The sequence below is a fragment of the Miniopterus schreibersii genome (genome assembly GCF_964146895.1).
Source record: "Miniopterus schreibersii genome assembly, chromosome: 15".
Taxonomy (NCBI): domain Eukaryota; kingdom Metazoa; phylum Chordata; class Mammalia; order Chiroptera; family Miniopteridae; genus Miniopterus; species Miniopterus schreibersii.
In genome coordinates, this window is record NC_138115.1 from 41,250,607 (window position 1) to 41,268,892 (window position 18,286).

An 18,286-nucleotide genomic window follows, 5' to 3' on the forward strand; every position below is an offset into this window, starting at 1 on the left:
TGAAAATATTACATTGGCCAGATATTTGATTTCATCTAATGCTATATTCTCAGTTCTTACTTCAGATAGTATGTTGCCCAAATAGATCTTGTTAGTGTTCCCCCAAATGACTAGTCTGGAATCAGGAATGCATAAAATTAGTCCAAAAATATACCAAGAACATAAAGAGGAACTCCTGTTGCATCCTCCAATACTTCCCAAGAATTCATTTTCAGAGACTACCAAAAAGCTACCAAATTTGTTTGTACTTTTTGCCCCAAATATGAACAGCTATATAAGATGTTCAACTATGTTGTAAAAGTGATTGAATAAATCAAAGGATGGATATTTCTACTTTGATCATGAAAGGCTCTCAAATTTTGAAGTCATTTTATATTGACTCTTGTTGTGACTGCTCTTTGGATTTCCTTCAGAATTTTCAAATATCAGTAAATGCTAAGTTTCAAATTACAGAAGATGATGCTATTTCTCCAAATTGTCATGCTGGGACAGTATCCTTAAATAGTGCAAATATTATAAACAAAATAGCTTTCACTGACTTCAAAACTCTAATCTAGCTTTTATAAAATCTTCCCAAACCATATACTAATTGAGTCATTAAATGCCATTGATAATGAGTGCTTTGGGAATTGTATTTCCAAGAAGTAATGTTTTTGCCATGGACACAAACAAGAGACATGCCAACTAAAGGATGAGAAACCCAACAAATTACTCATACGTCCAGTGAAAAAAACGCCAAGCTTTTATTATAAAAACTAAAATCAAAATTACATTTATTGCCTTTATCTTATTTACAGTGATCTGCTGGAGTCAATTGAAAAGCAATGAATAATAAATATTTTCTCTTTGATGCTCTGAAGATTTTTTTCTTAATCTGGAAACAGCAAGATTATCTTCATAGTCTAGATATTCAAATGAGCTAATGGAACTAATTAACAGTCAACACTCACCTTTGCAGGAATTGTTTTTAGGTTATGTTAAAGAGAAAAACAAGTCAGCTTTACTTTTTTTGGATGTATTCTAGGATGTATTACTTTTTTTCTTAGTATTCTAGGAATACTAAGTTTTAGAATTTCTCACCTATTCCTAATGAAAGAGCAAGTTTTAGAGGAGACATCATGATATATTATTTCTTGAAGACATTTTATTTACGTGCATTTGGAGTTGCCCAAGAGACAGGAGTATGGTAGAGGCAATGCAGGGGGTGCCATTCACACAAACCAGAAATGCATCCCTTCGCATAGTAAAATGCTATGGCTTCGCCTGGGCATGTTAGTTTAAAAACCTTTAAGGGATGGAACACACTGGTATCAAGTTCTTTAATTTCCTTAAATTAATAGATTCCATTAATGCACTCACAAAATCCACTATTACTGAGCTGAAAGCTAAAGTTAACAGTTTTATCACAGCCATCTTAAGCTAAGTGATCTGTTATAACCTGTCACCTAGATAATGTTATCTATTGTCAGACCTGAAATCAACTGTTTGCAGTGATGGATGAAAACCTCCCCGATGCCGTAAAGTTTTATAACTTTTATCTATTTAGAGCTACCATTAATAAAAAGTCTCTTCAGTGCCAGTAAGTGAATGAAGACCTGCAAAGTTCATGCGGGAAAATGGGATTCCTCATGCTATTACGAAGTCTACAGCCAAGTGCAGGCAAAGTTGATACACCTGATTCCAAATACCCACCACCCTCCTCCCTGTTGTGCCTCAAGGCACTGGTAGCGATTATTCATTCTGTCTGCATCCACTCGAGACTGAGACAAAGATGTCTTTTTAGATTTCTGAGTTGGCAGATAGTCATACTCAACACAGTAGTTACATCCTATGTTCCAGTTCTAGAGAAGTAAACATTTTATTTGAGGGATATGCTCTAATTTTTTTGTTTGTTTTTGAAAAAAGGCAAATACACACGAGTTATAATTTATCCGCTGTAACTGTGTCTTCACCACCATCATCATCGTTACCCCTGCTTTATTCCTTCCATGACTAATACTTTATGCTGCACCCTGAGAGCCCAGTGAGGTATAAGGTCTGATTTCTGCCCTCAACGTATATTAGATCTAAACATCCAGAGTGAGAGCCCCTCTAACCTCCTTGTGTTTCCAATTCACTCTCTTACTTTTTACAGAAATGTTCTTTTTTTTTTTTTTAACAACAATTCTGTTTGGAAGAGTTTTTGAAAGGCAATATCGAAGCAGCAGCGTAGCAAAAAGCAATGAGTCAGTCAGTATGCACTTGTTAAGTGTCCATTGTGTGGGAGGCCTGAGATTGCTGGCTGCGGATGTGATGTCAGTGAAAGAAAACCAAGCCGAAATAATAATAAAGATAACAACAAAAATGGGAGCCACAGGAGCATCATTTCACAGTAGTCTTGTTGCTAAGAATTAATTGTTTGTTTGGGTGTTTGTTTTTCGGGGTAGGTAACTGAGAAATTGATTTCTATGCATTTACAAACCAGAAATTGTCCCCAGAGTTGGGAAGCTCCACCTTGTCACCTGCCTGATAGAGGCCTCTATGCCCTTGGGCGCTGGCTGAGTGGCACAGAGAGAATTATGTTGAGAGAAGCAGCTTGAGCTTTGGGGTGTTATTTAATAAATCTCGAGTCCTTCTCCAACACACCCATTGAGAATAGTAATTCTTTCTGAATTTTAAGGAATTGCGTATGTCAGCATCCGTTTGCTCTTCTTTATAATTTACAAGGCAGTTTAGTGGTTAAGGGAGAAAACTCTGGAATTTAAATCGCAAATCTACAGCTTCTGAGCTGAGTGACAACACGGCAGGTTTTTCAGTCTGTAAATTTCCTTTTTCTCATCAGTAGAATGAGGATGGTCGAAGGTGTATTTTGTAATTGGAAGGATTCAATGAGGTGGTGAAGGTAAAGTACTGAGCACAGTGCCTGGGAAACTATAATTGCTCATGTATCAGCTGTTATTATAACTGTCATAATATCATCAACACAAACCAAGGCTTTTTAATCTAAAAACCAGCTTTGCTATGTGTTCCTTATGACTCAAATGTTTAATTCCTTGTTTTCCAATTTTATGCCATGTCTATTTATTTTCCAAACAGGAATTATTTTGAATTATTAACTTTAAAAGAAAATTTGCTGCCAATATAATTTTTCAGCTGAATTTTTTTTTTTACTTATTTTTATAAAACATTTTATGGAACAAGTTGAAATTATTTTAACTTTGACCCACATTTTATTAATGTTTTTATAAGATCACATTCCAAATCATAAAGAATTACTTAGCACTGAAACATTAGGTGTTTTTAAAATTTCTAGCCAATTTTCTTTTGAAGGTCATGTAATCATAAAAGCCAAAAGCTGGCACGTATAGGGGGACTTGGATGGAGATGATGAAAGAAAAAGGAAAAAAAAAGACAAATAAAAAAGAAAACATGAGCTATTGCTAGATATCAAGAAAAAGGTTGAGTTGAGCCAATATTGAGAACTGATAAATTACATGGTTGGCATTTTTAAAGGGAAAGAAAATGAATTATTAACTTACCTATTCTGGCAAATACTATGGTAATTAATTTTGGATACCAAAGGTGCTTACGTAACCTGTGGCTATGAAAAGGACTCCTCATGCTCAAGTACCTTCCAATATCCTTCAAAGCAATTGTCTTTGACAGAAGAAGCATTCTAATGCTATAGTTGGTGACTTATTAGATATAACAGGAATTTTCTTACATGTACTATGGCTCCATAGGGCTGAATGTAAATAATTTTGAAGCTTATGCTTTCTAATCTATTCAAGGGTGATGTTCTAAATCTGTGTAAGGAAATTTTAGACTCTTTACAAATAGTGGTATTAATACCATTTATAAAATTTACTTTTGTTTGCCAAAAGACTCAGACTCACGAAATAATCACTTTGAAAAAAGATACAGTTGATCCTCACTATTTGTTGGCTCCATATTTGAAAATGTACCTACTGGCTAAATTTATTTGTAACCCCAGAGTCATTACTCATGCTCCCAGCTGAGGTTGAAATACATGGTGCGCTCTTCCGCCTTCTGTTTCAGCTCTCATAATGTAAACAATGTCATTTACTTGGTTTATTTAGGGCCACATTTTTCACATTTTTGCGCTTTATGTTGGTGAATTCACTGTTTAAAATGGCCCCCGAGTGTATTGCTGAAGTGCTGTCTGAGGTTTCTAAGTGCAAGAAATCTGTGATGTGCCTTATGAAGAAAATATGGGGAAAAGTAGAGATAACTTTTGTTCAGGCATGACTTGTAGTACTGCTGTTGGCTGTGAGTTCAATCTTAATGAATCAACAATATACAGTCATTTCTCTGTATCCACAGAAGACTGGTTCTCCAACCCCCACCCCACCCCTGAGGATATAAAAATCCATGTATGTTCAAGTCCCTTATATAAAAGTGTCGTATTTGCATAAAAGCTATATTTGTCTATAGGCTACATCAGGGTATGCCTATATATAACTTCATTTGTATGAATTCGGCTTAGTGCTTGGAGCATGACAAATTCAAGTTTTGCTTTTTGGAACTTTCTGGAATCTTTCTTTTTTCAATATCTTTGCTGCATGGTTGGTTGAATCTGTGGATGCAAAACCCACAGATACAAAGGGTTGACTGTATATTAAATAAGATGTATTTAGATAGAAACACACATAAAACAACATTATGGGTTGATCAGTTGGTCAAAGTGTTGACCAGGGGCTCACAGAAACCTAACTTTGTATTTCCTCTAGGAGCAATGATTCAATATTCACTAATTCAGTATTTATGGTGACTTTACAGAATATAATTACTGCAAATAACAAGAATTGACTGTATCTTGTTTTATGATTATTATTATCAAGTGAGATCCAATCTATTGGTTAAGTTTATACCCCTCCCATTGATGTAAAAAACAGTTTGCCTGGGTATCAGAAGTAACTGTACCAATGCATGAGCCAATTGTCCTTTTTAGTTGTGTCACAGCCAATTATTAATTGTTGTGGATTTAAAGACAACAATAGTTCTTACTCTACTCAACCAACAAGTATAAAACTGTCTAAGGAATTTGGGAAAAGCTCTGATTCTATTTTTATTAATTGAACACACATGTGAGTGACCAGTTGGCTTGTAGCCATTTCATAAAGATCGTGAAACATTTGACCCAATGTTAAAATTCACATACCTTTCTTAGCAAGAAAGAGCCCTTCATCTAACATAGTGAATTATTTCTGTAATCATTTATAGCATCCTTATTTATACACCATCCTACTTAAGAGAAGAAGGCTCTTGGCCCTTTAGGAACTGAAATGGGTCATATCAATATGGAAAATCGATGGTTTTCCATAAAATCTGGGGAGAAAGAGGCTATCTATCCCTATGGTCATCATTCATAGGAAAGCCTCTCAACAGAAAAATTTGTTGTGTTTTCTAAAAGCATTTGGCTGTCACTAACTGTGACCAGTGCTACTGTAAATAAAGTATATTCTTTGAGACATTCTTAGCAATGAGGAGACAAGATGCAACCCCACCAAGTGGCCCCTGGCCTTTGGTTGGATCTCCTCTGAAGAAGAATGTCCCTTTCACAAACTATTTGATCAATCACCAGCCAACATCCTTCTTATTAAGTATTAAGAGCAACCCAACAGTGAGGCTCAAGAATTTATTACTTATATTAACCTTGAAGCGATATTGGCTGCAATTTAATTTTATAATATTGAACATTAAAATTTTTATGTTTCAGAGAGATGGCATTTAGATACTGCCACAGTGAGCCACTAGAAATAAAAATACTTTGAGGAGAAATTACTACACCTAAAAAATTGCTATGTCTATATAGTAAAAGGAAATAGTATATCTAAAGAATTACTTTTAAAACTAAGTAATAACATGTAGATTTAGGATGTCTTTAACCATAGTTCAGGAAGGTAGAAACATCATCTGTATAGTTCACTACTTTTTTCTTTGTGTATATCACAGTGCTTGATAATTAGTTGTCTAATTCTTTTCTTTAATAAGACCTTAGGGAAAAAATTAAGATATATCTATTAACATCACCAGGTTCTGCAAGTAGTCTTGTTATTCTTGAACTGAAGGAAGTCTTTAGATATGTGATCTTAAAAAGAGCAGTTAGCTGTTATGGTGAATGCCAGCACTCCCAAGTTGGGTTTGTCAACCAGCCCACCAGATGTATTTTTTATTTATTTCATGTGTTTTACCTGTAATTTAGAGAGCAGGCTCAAAGTGAATAAGCCTTTTAATTTCAAAAGAAATTTTCCCATTGGCACAAGAATGTGAATGCTCAATAATCCAGCATGAAAACTTTCTTACTTGGTTAAGTGTTTTTATTTTAAAGCTGCTGGGCCCAATATTTACTAACCTATGATCACTAAACATAAAAAGTAAATCTTACAAATTCCTATAATAGTGTAATTGTTCGTGTAATGTGATTACTGATGAGCGCCAGTCCTCTGCCTAGTCTCCATTCTCAAAGAAGAGAATGGGGTGGTGTATTTATATTCTTGGAGCAGAGGAAGGAGTGGGTGGTTTAGCAGAGGCATAAGACTGGAAAGATGACATAAGCAATTACAAGGAGAAATGCTGATGGTTGATCTCCATGTCTCCATGGATCAAGGCAGCTAAATGGGGCATCAACCAACTGGGAGGTTTCTGGAGTTGTTGGCATTGTTCTGGCAGTCCCAGCCTGCCACAGGACTCAGATTGTCCCCATCAATATTTAAGCCATAGCTTACAACCTCCAGGTAACATCAAATGCAGCTGGTACCTGGATGAATGTGGGTCCATTAACCAGATACCTGGAACTTTCACCTCCCTAGGTGCACAGGATTGCCCCGGTAGCAACATCACCATTTTATATTTTTCACCCTGTATACATCACATTGTTGGTCCTAAGCCACCATCAGTTAAAGATGAAATATTATTTTAAATGTCACTAAAAAAGAGGAGACAATTGCCAAACTAGCAAATGCCATCGATTACGGGAGTCCCAGTTTCGCAGATATTAAAATGTGAAAGAAAAACTGTCTTAGAATCGATGAGTCTCAGTTATTTAGACTGAGTTAAAAACAGAGAAGTACGTACGTAAAATATGGTAATGTTCTCTTATTTTCTTTTATGCTTATCGATCAAGGCTTAATTTAACTTCAGTTTTATGACAAACCAGGACTTCTTTTTCCCTCCAGACTTTGAGACCCTTAGCCAGCCACATCACGCAGTGCTGTTACACTTTTTCTTCGGCTTCCCTTTTAACTGTGCTTCTGCGCAGCCTTAGGCTTTCTCAGCCTTCCAGTCTTCATTCCTTCTGCATCTTTCTATCTTGTTCTTGTCTGTTGCTATATAAGAGAGAAATTCTCTATCTGACAAGGATGCGTTAGTGAAAGCCAAATAGGAGAAATTCCATGATGACATAGCACATAAACAACAGCATGACTCCCCTTGATGTTCTTTGCCCAAACATAAGGCGGTGAAATTTTCTATTTATTGACTTTTGTGTGCTCTTTTTTAAAGGGATGAATCCCTTGCACCTCATTTGCTGGACAGATTTCCGAAGCTGTCAGGATGACTGGAATTAGCAGCCCCCTTCTCCCCACTCTTGGTCAGTAACTTGGAGCAGCGGGGCCTCCTTCCCCTAGGCTCCTGCTCAGGATTTGCCTCCGGTGTCCTGGCTTCCCTGCTGCATGGGCAAGTCTCTGAGCAATCCCAGCAATCATCTTGCTTCCTTGGTGTACTGACCAATCTAGGACTGAAAGGTTTTCTTTAGAAGTCTGAGTTCAGCTGAAGTTTTTAAGAGGAAAGTTTACTTAATAAAATAAGTAGAAATGAAAAACTCCAATTCCATTTTCAAATACAAATGTAACTGAAGTCCAAATTCAAAATCATCTTTAAGTCAATTATTTATTAATTAGCTGCTTTAATACACACTTATTGAGTCCCTGTTATCTTCTAAACAGTGGGCTCACAACAGGAGATGGCACCAGGGACACGGGCAGGAATCTAGTTGAGAAACACACATGGCAAAGTACAGTCATATTAGCTCCTATCCTGTGTCACGGGGACAGAACAAAAGCAGTAGTTAATGCTACAAGGCGAGAGAGAGGGATGGCTTTAAGAGGTCGGATGTCTAGTTAGAGGCTGGAAGACTAGAATTTTCAGTTTTCCCACAGACAGTGATGCATAGTTTCCAGCCAAAAACTACAGCAGCAAAGGCCCAGAGGCCCACTGTAGGGTGAGCGTGTGTCTGAGTTTGGTGAAGGACAGGGTCTAAAATTGCACAGGAAGATTGTGGAAGTCAGTTGGTAAGTAAAAACTTGATCACGAAGGGCTCTGTGAGCCATGTTTTATTTCAAAAATAACAGGATGTCACTAAAAGAAAGGATCATTATGTGGTCCGAGTTGCCTCACTCAAGAGCAGTCCTCGCAGCACAGCAGTGTGGCGGATGGATTAAAAAAATATTGCAGGGAAAAGTAGAAGATGTTATGGCCAAGTGATATTAGCAAACACCCAAACAAGAAATGAGAACTTCAAAAGAGGCACTGACCATACATCGAATTTACTAATGTAACTTGGCAATAAATGTCTGGAATTCAGGATAGGTACTTGAGTTTGAGATCAAGATTAAAAAATCGCCCAGACATAAATAGTAGTTGAGATCAGAAGGTGAATGTCATCACTATACAGGAGAGAGGAGAAGGGGGAACCTGGCCCCGAGGGCTGGCATCTCAAAGGCAGATGGAACACGTAACGTCAAAGCAGAAATCGCTCTCTGAGCGGTCAGAAGGACACGAGGGGACAGGCTTACAGAAGCCAAAGGAAAGGAGTTTTGAAAGAAGAAAAGAGTCACTGGTTAAATGATGCAAATTCATCAAGTATAATTTGGAATAAAACTATTCCTTGGATTCAGAGTTTATGAAAAGTAGGGAGAGCGGTGCGAGCCATTCCACAGGCTGGTGGGCATCTTTTGTAGGACACTTAGCCAGGATGTTTCTTGTCTTATCTCAGGACCATGCAGAGTAGTCTGTCTTTTGTAGACTTGGGCAGTTTCTTTGTCTCCTGTCTCATTTGTCCCGCATCTTCTCTTCAGAGAAGGACTGGCTGCACGTAGCGCAGGGGGTGTTCTTTCAGCAGTAAGAGCAGACACCTGCCTCAGGGCCGACTGCCTCTCCCTGCAGAAGCAAAGCGTTCACTAGTCACCTGGCCACGGTAGAGCCATTTCTGCTAAGACCCTACCATTTGGCTCTTATGAAGGCCAAGGGTCCATTCTCTCACATCCCCTTTCAGTTAGCGCTCCGCTGGCCAGTCCCCAGTTTTGCCCTAAGCATATTGTTTCCTAGGATTAGTTCTCTTAGTGGCAAGTAGGTGGAAAGCCCCTTTTCTTTGGCCAGAAGGTTTACTTGGTATCAGTCACGTTGTGGTTTTCTGGCGATCTTTATTGCTTACTCTGTGTTGGGCAGCCTCACTTCTGGAATCCCTTAGGAAACCCTCCACTTCTCAGCCGGTATGGCTGTTTGGATTTATGAATTCTTACTAGCTTCCACTAGAAACATTGTACCATGAACCTCAAAGTTTCCGTCTTTATTCCTGACCTCCTGCCCATTCTTCCTGGATCCTTCTGGATGTAGTAATTCCCTCCATTCTACCCCAGCTCTTCTGTATTTCATTGACCCAGCAAAGCGAAATGTCTCCTGACATTTCCAAGCATATTTCTGAATCGGGCCTCTAGTCAATACTTCTTTTACAAATGACATGCCTTTTTTCCCCTTCCTGAATTTAAAATTTTAGGTAAGTCGTAAAGTATATAATGTGCTTTATTGTAAAGGAAAGGGTTTTTTCCCTGTTATAAAAGTAATTCTCATTATAAACAACTTAAAAGACTCAGAAAAAAAAATGAAAGGAAAAACTGTCATTTATAGTTATATGCCTCAACATTTTGACATTTAACACTGTTGAAATTAATTTTTTGTTTAATTTCTAGTCAGAGATTTAAACATTTTAAAATTTTATTTGTTGACACATATGGACACATAATTTTGTATCCTGCTTTCTTCACTAAAAGGTGTGTTTTCTAGAGAGAAATACTGGTAAATAAACATAAACAAAGTTAAGTGAGGTTTTGCTACAATAGCAGTACCTAAACATGTATAACACATTAATATATATGTGTGTGTGTGTGTGTGTGTGTGTGTGTGTGTATACATATACATATATAAAATCTTTATTGATTTCAAAGAGAGGAAAGGAAAGGGAGAGAGAGAGAGAGAGAGAGAAACATCAATGATGAGAGAGTCATTGATCGGCTGCCTCCTGCATGCCCCCTACTGGGGATCGAGCCCACCACCCAGCCATGTGCCCTGACCGGGAATCAAACCACGATCTCCTGGATCCTAGGTTGATCTATGCTCAACCACTGAGTCATGCCAGCCAGGCTGTATAACACATTTTGAAGCCCCTTTTAGACACATCATCTTTTCAGTCATCTTATTTTCTTTATTGATTTAATCATCACTAACTAACACTTGTAAATATTGTTAAAATTGGTTGCAAGAAATAAACTCCTTAAAGATGACATGAAGAAAACTGTATTCTCATGTTCTTCTTTGCCTTCTGGAACTCATCTTGTGCTAATTCAATACGCAATATTTACTAAAATATACAGAATTTACTACATAGTTACCAAAATGTTGCTTTAAAGCTGATCATAGAAGATTGGAAATCCTTGCCATTATTCATTGGTAACTCATCCAACTCTGATGACTCATGTGTCAGCGCAGAATTTAGAAAAAGGGGAAACGTTAGGCTAAAACATTAATGTTTCAATTTTCCAGGAATTCCTGTGTGTATCTGTTTGTATGAAGTTTATTGCCTCAAACTTTTTGATCTCCATTCACATTACAGTGTAAAAATAGTTTGAAAAATGATAAGAACCATTTTTTCAGCCTACCTCTTCACTGGCTTTATCATAGCCAACGATGCTCTGCTCCTCAGATGAGACCAAGCATTACAGTCTAGGAGAGCTTTCATGTTAGTCCCTAATATGTGCATTTAAGCAGTATTTCCATAATTATTACCCCTTCATTTAACCTGTTAATTGTTTGAAGTTATGAATATCAAATATTTAACTCTAAGGTCAAACTGATGTGTCTCAAAGAATTTGCTATAATATTGAAAATGATTATGATACCCTAATTGCTATGATAAGCTATATTTTAAATTTTTCTTCTAAAATACTTAGCTCTTATAGTATAGACTCTGCCTGGAAGGATTAGACATATGGCTGAAGTACTAAGCCAAAATTCAGCTGCTGCTGAAAAATGACAAAAATGCCCCTTTGCATTTTAAATAAATTATAATTGCCTCCAGCACACAAATAATGTGAACTTGAGAATTGGAAGATATTTGTGAATCTAAAAGCCTTTTTTCCTGAAAGATTGACAGGATTAAATATCACTTTTATGCATATGTGGTGTGACATTTTCATTTTGTTCCAAGTTATTTTACTTTTGGTGTGACCCTGGAGTTTGTAAACATGCCATAAAATTTGGTAATTACATAATGATGATTTCATGGTTCTGGCTTAGGATAAAGGTAGCTAGACATAGCAGCAAAATTGATTTTCTTTTTTACCTTTATGGAAGGAAACAAAAGGAAATTGAATGCAAAATCTGCTTTAAGACCATACTAGAATTATAACTCAGCAATCTGTTACATGTGAAATGAAATCCAGGTGCAGCCAGTGTTACGACATTCAGCCAACAGGTGAAGTTGAAAGAACCTGCTGTTGACCCCATGCCTTGTTTTCTTACCCACAATGTTCCAAATGCATATGACTTGACACTATCTCTTGTCTCCTCTTGCCAAAGGTCCTGAGAGGCAGGACTGTCCCTAGGCAAAATCATGAAGTAGGTGAAACTTGTTTTTATTCCCTACCTTTCTGCAACGACAGTCTCACCTTAGAGACTTTCTACCTCCCTGTCCCCAAGTGCCTACTCCCATTGCTCATTGCTCTGGATTTACCCTGTTTTCCAGGAGGCTCGTAATGCTTCTTGTTGTCCAATCCCTCTTTAACTGTATAATTTTCTTGCTCAAAAAAAATGTTCTATGGCTCCCCAGGAGGAGCCAGGCCATCAAGATGCTCCCTCCTTTGGAGTCTTATGTCCCACTACTCCCTACAGTGTTCTACCGCAGATGGGCCACTCCTCTTGCCCTTTTTATGTACACACTTTTTTCCATGCTATTCCGTTAGCCTGAGCAGGCCTTCACCACTCATCTCCATCTGTGGAAATCCTAATCATCTTTCAAGTTGCCACTCAGCTGTACCTCCTCCAAGTACCTTCCCTAATCACCCCCAGCCTCTCTCCTGGACACCTCATTTGTACCATGTACCATTCATATGGCGCTCATCACATATAGCTTTGCATTATAACATTTATGTATGTGTCTTGTCTCCAGGCACTGTGCTGGGCCTTTTACAAACATAATCTCACTTAAATTTCACAACAATCAGGTAAGGTAGGTATTACTCCACCACCAAACAGTTAAGGAAACTGAGGCTCAAATAAGCCACACTGCTAAAAAATACCAGAGCTAAGACCTAAACCCAGGCCCAAAACATGCATTCTTTCCACTAAACCATGTTGCCATTTTTCAGTTCTGTTCCATCTTCTGAAAGGCGGATGGAGCTTTAAGACAGAGGAAGAGGCCAGCTTAGCCTTTCTGGTGATCAAATATGTATTCAACAAATAGATAGAGTTTACTGGTAATTGCTGTGTTCCTAAGCAGAACCGATTGGTTAACTATAATCCATGAGGAATTCAAATAAAATGTGAGAGAAAATAAAAATTCCTTACCTAGAGTTGCCAGAACAAACCCAGCATAAGAGAATGTTGAAGAAAACGTATAGTTCAAGAAAGGCTAGACAGCATTGGTGTTTGAGCACTACTGGGGGATAATTATCAGGGAAAGAAGTGGATATGGGGTTGGCTAGGGAAGCTTCCTATAAGTCTCCAGGATTTTAACCACTTGGGGTAGTTGGGAGACTGAAGATACGATTATCTCCCTAAACTTTCACGAACCGGCAATATCTCTACTGAGTATAAAGCTCATTTTTGACATTCAACCCTAGTGCAGCATCTTGGATAAGTTAGGGGAGAGAAGCTTAGTGTTTTTAAGAGGGAAATCTCACCCCACATGGATTGCTTTTACCACTGTTCTCAGTAGTACCCAGGACCATGGAGTTTCAGCTCATTCTAGACATCTTCATTCTGGGAAGGCTTCGGGCTAGGGCCTTCCTCCTGCCAGTCACGTGGCAGAGGCCCCATCCCTGGAAAGAATTTAGACTTTGCACCATAGGCAAAGAACAAAAATCTGCTTTTGTTTCAGTTCTTTTATCTCATTTCCCATTCCCCCAGCGTGCCACATTATCACTTGCCTATTTCTCTAACGTGAGTAAGATGCGGTTATCATTAATCGGGTCCTCAGCGCGCCTCTATTAACTTCTGACAGTCACTCAGTGTTGTTTGCGATCTGTTTCAATGTATATATGCTCTCTGCATGTGAATTCCATTCATATTTGGCTCTACCTTTTTGTTCCTCATACCAATCTTGGTAATAACCGACAAGTTATTATTTAGAGAAAATAAGGATACAATCTAAGCTTGAATGTAGCAGGCCACACTGGACTTCAGGCCCCACCCTAGGAAGCCTGAGGATTTTTGTTTCAGTTAGGTGCTAAATCTAAGGAATTCAACAAGCCTAACAGGAAAACCACCTTCGACCACATTGGAAGAAACTCAAACACAAAAGCTCTTTTTTTCTTTTCTTTAAAGTTTTAATGATTTTTCTTAATCTCTACAGAAGTCCTCAAAAGCTAATTTATTTTTTTTGTCTTACTTTTAATTTTGAAATAGTTGTAGATTCACAGGAATTACAAAAGAAATTAGAATGGAAGTCTTGTATACCCCCCACGTCGTTGCACCCAATGGTTATATCTTAGGTAATTACAGGGCACTAGCAATGCCAGGAATTTGACATCAGTCTAATTCACTTTTAAATTTCAAAAAAGAAAAAAACAACCTAGTCACTTTTAAATTTTGTTCTGTTTTCTTTCTGCTCACAAGTGATAACCAGGTTGACAGTCCTGGAAAACAGAGGGCGGTCTGTCCATACAGCCACAGAGAAAGTTCGCCAATGTTGTCAGCGACGGCTCTCAGATATCACCCAACTCCTAGGTCAAGGTTACAGCAGGGCTGTGGAAGGGAGCCCACATCTGCAGACCTGGGCTGCAGTCAGGTTCTGCCTCCAAACTCGTGACCTTGAGCAAGTCACTCGACCTCTCCAAGCTTCAGTGTCTTCAACTATAAAATGGAGAAAATAATTCTCCTGCGGACTTCGTAGGGTTGTGTGAGGATCAAGTGCAGCGATGTATATGAAGGAACGAGGTGGCCTGTGAGTCAGCAGTCATGACTCTCTTCTCAAACTGCCGCCAGTTCCCGAACTATAGCTTTCCAGAGGTGGTTTTCTTCTTAGAAACAGAATAAAACCACCTCCTCATTAGCCAGGAGGCCTAGAATGTCCATCAAGTGTCAATGACCTTCCTTTTCCACCCCTCTTAGTCCAACACACAAATACCAGCAGTGTGTTGGACAAGCACTCTGTGGCTCATTACCTACATACCCCTCAGGCATGCGATCTATTTTAAAATAAATATTTCTTAACATTGTCTTCTGAAAGTTCGATGCATTTTAAGGAGCTTTTATTTTTATCCTGACCACACGAGATTCAGCCTTACTTTTTTTTTTAATGCCGTGAGTTGTACAATAGGTGGTCTTGACAATAGTGAGGAATTATAAGGATACTGGGTTAGACAGCAGATGGTTTATGAAGTGAAATGGAAATCCTCCAAGCTGCCCTGTTCCTTGGTTTGTCTGGATATAGAATATAAACTCCCCAACTCACTGGTGGATCCTGGTGTGTGGGTAGTAAAAATGCTTGTCTTGGCCGCAATAACGACGGAGAAATATATAGGAGAAAATAGACTTAAATCAAGGAAAGTAAAGGTAAAAGTCTTTGCGTGTAGTGAATCTTTGGGCCACTACAATAAAATGTTAAGATCTGTTTTCTCCCCTCTCCCTCTTACATACAGGCTGGCATGGCTCTGACCTATGACCCCACAGCTGCCATACAAAATGGGTAAGTAACCCCCATTTTCTCTACTCTAATTGCTAAGATGTCTTTGATCTCCAAAATCAGAACTGAAGAAAAATGTCCAAATCTGTCTTTTGTTTTAAACCTCTAAACAAAAGCTGTAAAACAAAACATTTCTCACCATTGTATTTTTTTTTAAATTTTTTTGTCTTTCCATGAGTGATTCAGACTTCAGAGCTCCTCCCATGCCCCCCGTTCTCACAGTGCCTCTGCCCGTATTAAGCTCTGCATGTTCTCTCTGGAACTGCCCTTATTTATTCCAAACCTAAAGGGGGAAAAGCGAAGTTTCAGCTCCCAGTCTGAGCAGCCAAAGGTGAACCCTGGGTGGTGCCGTGTTTGGGCCGGTGAGGACTGCCTGGTTGACAGGGAACATCCCTCCCTTCTCCTGCAGGTCACCGCCTCTCTACCCTATTGACATTGGCTGAGATATATCTCTTTACCTTAAATCACCTGCTGGGTTATGTGCCTTTACCTGTGTCTTATATGAACAGTATAACATCGGATTCTTTGAACTGTCTCAACAGTTGCAAAAATCATTCACTCTCTTCTGCTGCTTATTAGATATTTACAATGATGACTATTTCCCTCATGAAACAAGTTTTATTTAAGATGCTGAGGACACCTATTGATTTTACCTACTCTCTTCTGATACAGAACTTAGTGCCATCCATCAATCCCTCTCTTCAATACCTTCCTGCGCACTGAACATTCCTTTCACCTTACAGGTACACTCGAAACTCTTCCTTCTTTTCACAGGTGAACAACTCTAGTCTTCTATACATGCCGCCTTCCTGTGGTCTTCTTTAATTAATCCCATCAAAGTATGAATTCTGGTCTCAAACTTTACGAGCTTCCCTTGCTGATGCCCCCCATGATCTCCAAATTTGCCATTTGTAACAGTAACTTGTTTAGTCCTTCTACTTGAAATCTTGCCTCATCTGGCATTTTTTTAACCCACTTATACCATCTTGAAATTTTCTTATCATTCGGATCCCACAGCCCCTTCCTTCGTTGACCTCCTTGCTCCCCATTCTTACTGCTCACTCAGTGTCTTTTTATTTCACCCCTTCTACCCACTTTTGCTAACCTTTCTCAGGGCTTAGTGCCTTATCACTCTCTTCTCTCTGGTGATTGCACCCATTCCTCTTGCTCTTAGGAACTGGAGGCTCCTAAGTCTCTTCTTCAGGCTCATAACCGGATGCGGAGCACTATAGCCTGTGTTTCTGACAGCTCATCGAGTACTGCTGCTTGATGTCTTCATACGTCCCAAATAAGTCATTGCCCTCACTAGCCCTTCATAATATAAACCAAACTAATGCAAATGAAAAACACATACCAAGTTATTTCTTTTTTTAATTCACTCTGAAACCACTTAGACCGGTAACTCCAGTTCTCTGGTTTTTCTCTTCTCCAACGTTCTTCATGATCAATTGGTCATTAACACTCATTTGATATATCTTTGAACTATACCTTCAACACTCAGCCCTTCCCCCAGCTACTTGTTGAGCTCACTCGTTCACTGCTCTCTACCTTTGCTAAACTTTTACCTGCCTCTACTATAACTCTCCTCCAAACCATTTTCACATTGCTTTTTGACTAATTTTTTAAAAGCAAAATGTGATCTTAGGAATCATCTCCCTGCCAGGTTTAAAGTATTTGGTGGACTTTACTAACAAAAGAACAAAACTAGAGCTTCCAAGAATGGCACGAAAAGAACTATACGGTCTGGCTCTGAAACTGAACTGGTCCTTCTGTGATTCTCAGAGTATCTCTCTCACAACTTTACATCTCTCCGTCTTGTTCATGGAATTCTCTCTGCCTGGAGTTCAGGCATGGTAATATTCCTCTGTCTCTCTCTCCCCCCCTCCATCCCTCCCTCCCTCCCTTCCTTTTTTCCTTTCTTTCTCTCTTTCTTTTTAAACAGCTCCAATTTAAACAGCAACATCACATCATACCAGACAGAGCTGGTTACACAGTTCGTCATGAGAGGAACAGTATAAGCAGCGGTTAGGAGTGCAGATTGCAGAAGCGGCCTGCCCAAATATGCATCCAAATTCTGTCAGTCACCAGAAGCGAGACAGTTGTCTTTCTCCTCTGTGAAGTGGAGACACGAGGAACGGTACCTTTTCATAAGACTCGGTCAGGATTGAAGGCACCCTGTGTGGCACAATGTAGTCATCAGTGAAAATATGGGTGCTGCTGTTGCCCTATATCTGATGTTCCCATGATACATTTGAGTCTTTTTATCCCGCAGCCATTGACCCCCATATGTATTTCCCTGCTGGACTGTTAACTCAGTGAAGAGAGGTCCCACGTCTTATTCGTCTTTATAGACTGTTTTACCTAAGATTGTGTGTGCCAGATCAGAAATAGAAATGTAACCGATCACATCTGTTTGGCTCCAGCACGTTGGCATTAGGGAAACCATTTCCCTTCCCAACATCAACCCACCCTCGACCCCATGTAACACCTTCATCTGAATCCCTTTAAATACAACCCAAAGCATCCAAGCTGCCCATGACTTTCTCATATCCTGGGTTGAGAATGAAGTTTTGGAAGCCTTAGGCTATCCACTGTGTTTTTGGTGACAGGGAGATAAAAATGTTACATCGTGAAACTGAGAAAAAGGGAAGATGGTAGCTAATTGCTCTTACTCATTTCATACTTCATATAGGTGATTTTTAAATGTCTCGTTCATCTTTGGTTTTATTACCTCATATGGTAGCATTTAAATAAAAGGAAACTAGTAGAACAATCATTTCTACGTAAGATGTCAAAGTAACCACAAAGATATCCTCAGCATACTGCCCCTTGAGTTAACATGCCACATGCCCATTACAGGTGTGGAATCTGATTTAGATAACTTAGCCTGTTGCAGAATTGAGCATGAATGTCTAGAATAAAGTATTTTTCCCCTACTTATATTGCTGTTTTCGATCTAGCACTCAAACCCACCTCAGAGAGCAGTAGCCTAACAGAGACAGAAATATTTATTACTGTGGGGAAGAAACTGGCCCCAAAGATATAGCTGCAACTCCCTCTTACCCAGTTAATATTATTAAGCACTGCTTCATGCTGACTCAGTGCAGG

At 38.9% G+C, this 18,286-nt stretch overlaps 1 protein-coding gene across 19 annotated transcripts in view; it reads left to right on the forward strand.

The window, feature by feature from the left end:
* The window catches only part of RBMS3 (RNA binding motif single stranded interacting protein 3), a gene marked incomplete at its 3' end in the record, with an annotated part of 558,684 nt that overhangs the window by 438,570 nt on the left and 101,828 nt on the right, over window positions 1–18,286 (forward strand). For 12 of the 19 annotated variants that reach the window (XM_081160722.1, XM_081160721.1, XM_081160710.1 and 9 more), the window contains one exon: window positions 15,135–15,181. In XM_081160722.1, coding sequence (XP_081016848.1) covers window positions 15,135–15,181 — 47 coding nt within the window. Of the gene's footprint in view, window positions 1–11,853; window positions 11,893–15,134; window positions 15,182–18,286 lie in introns of all 19 variants that reach the window. The other 7 variants (XM_081160708.1, XM_081160725.1, XM_081160726.1 and 4 more) reach the window with 1 other exon arrangement.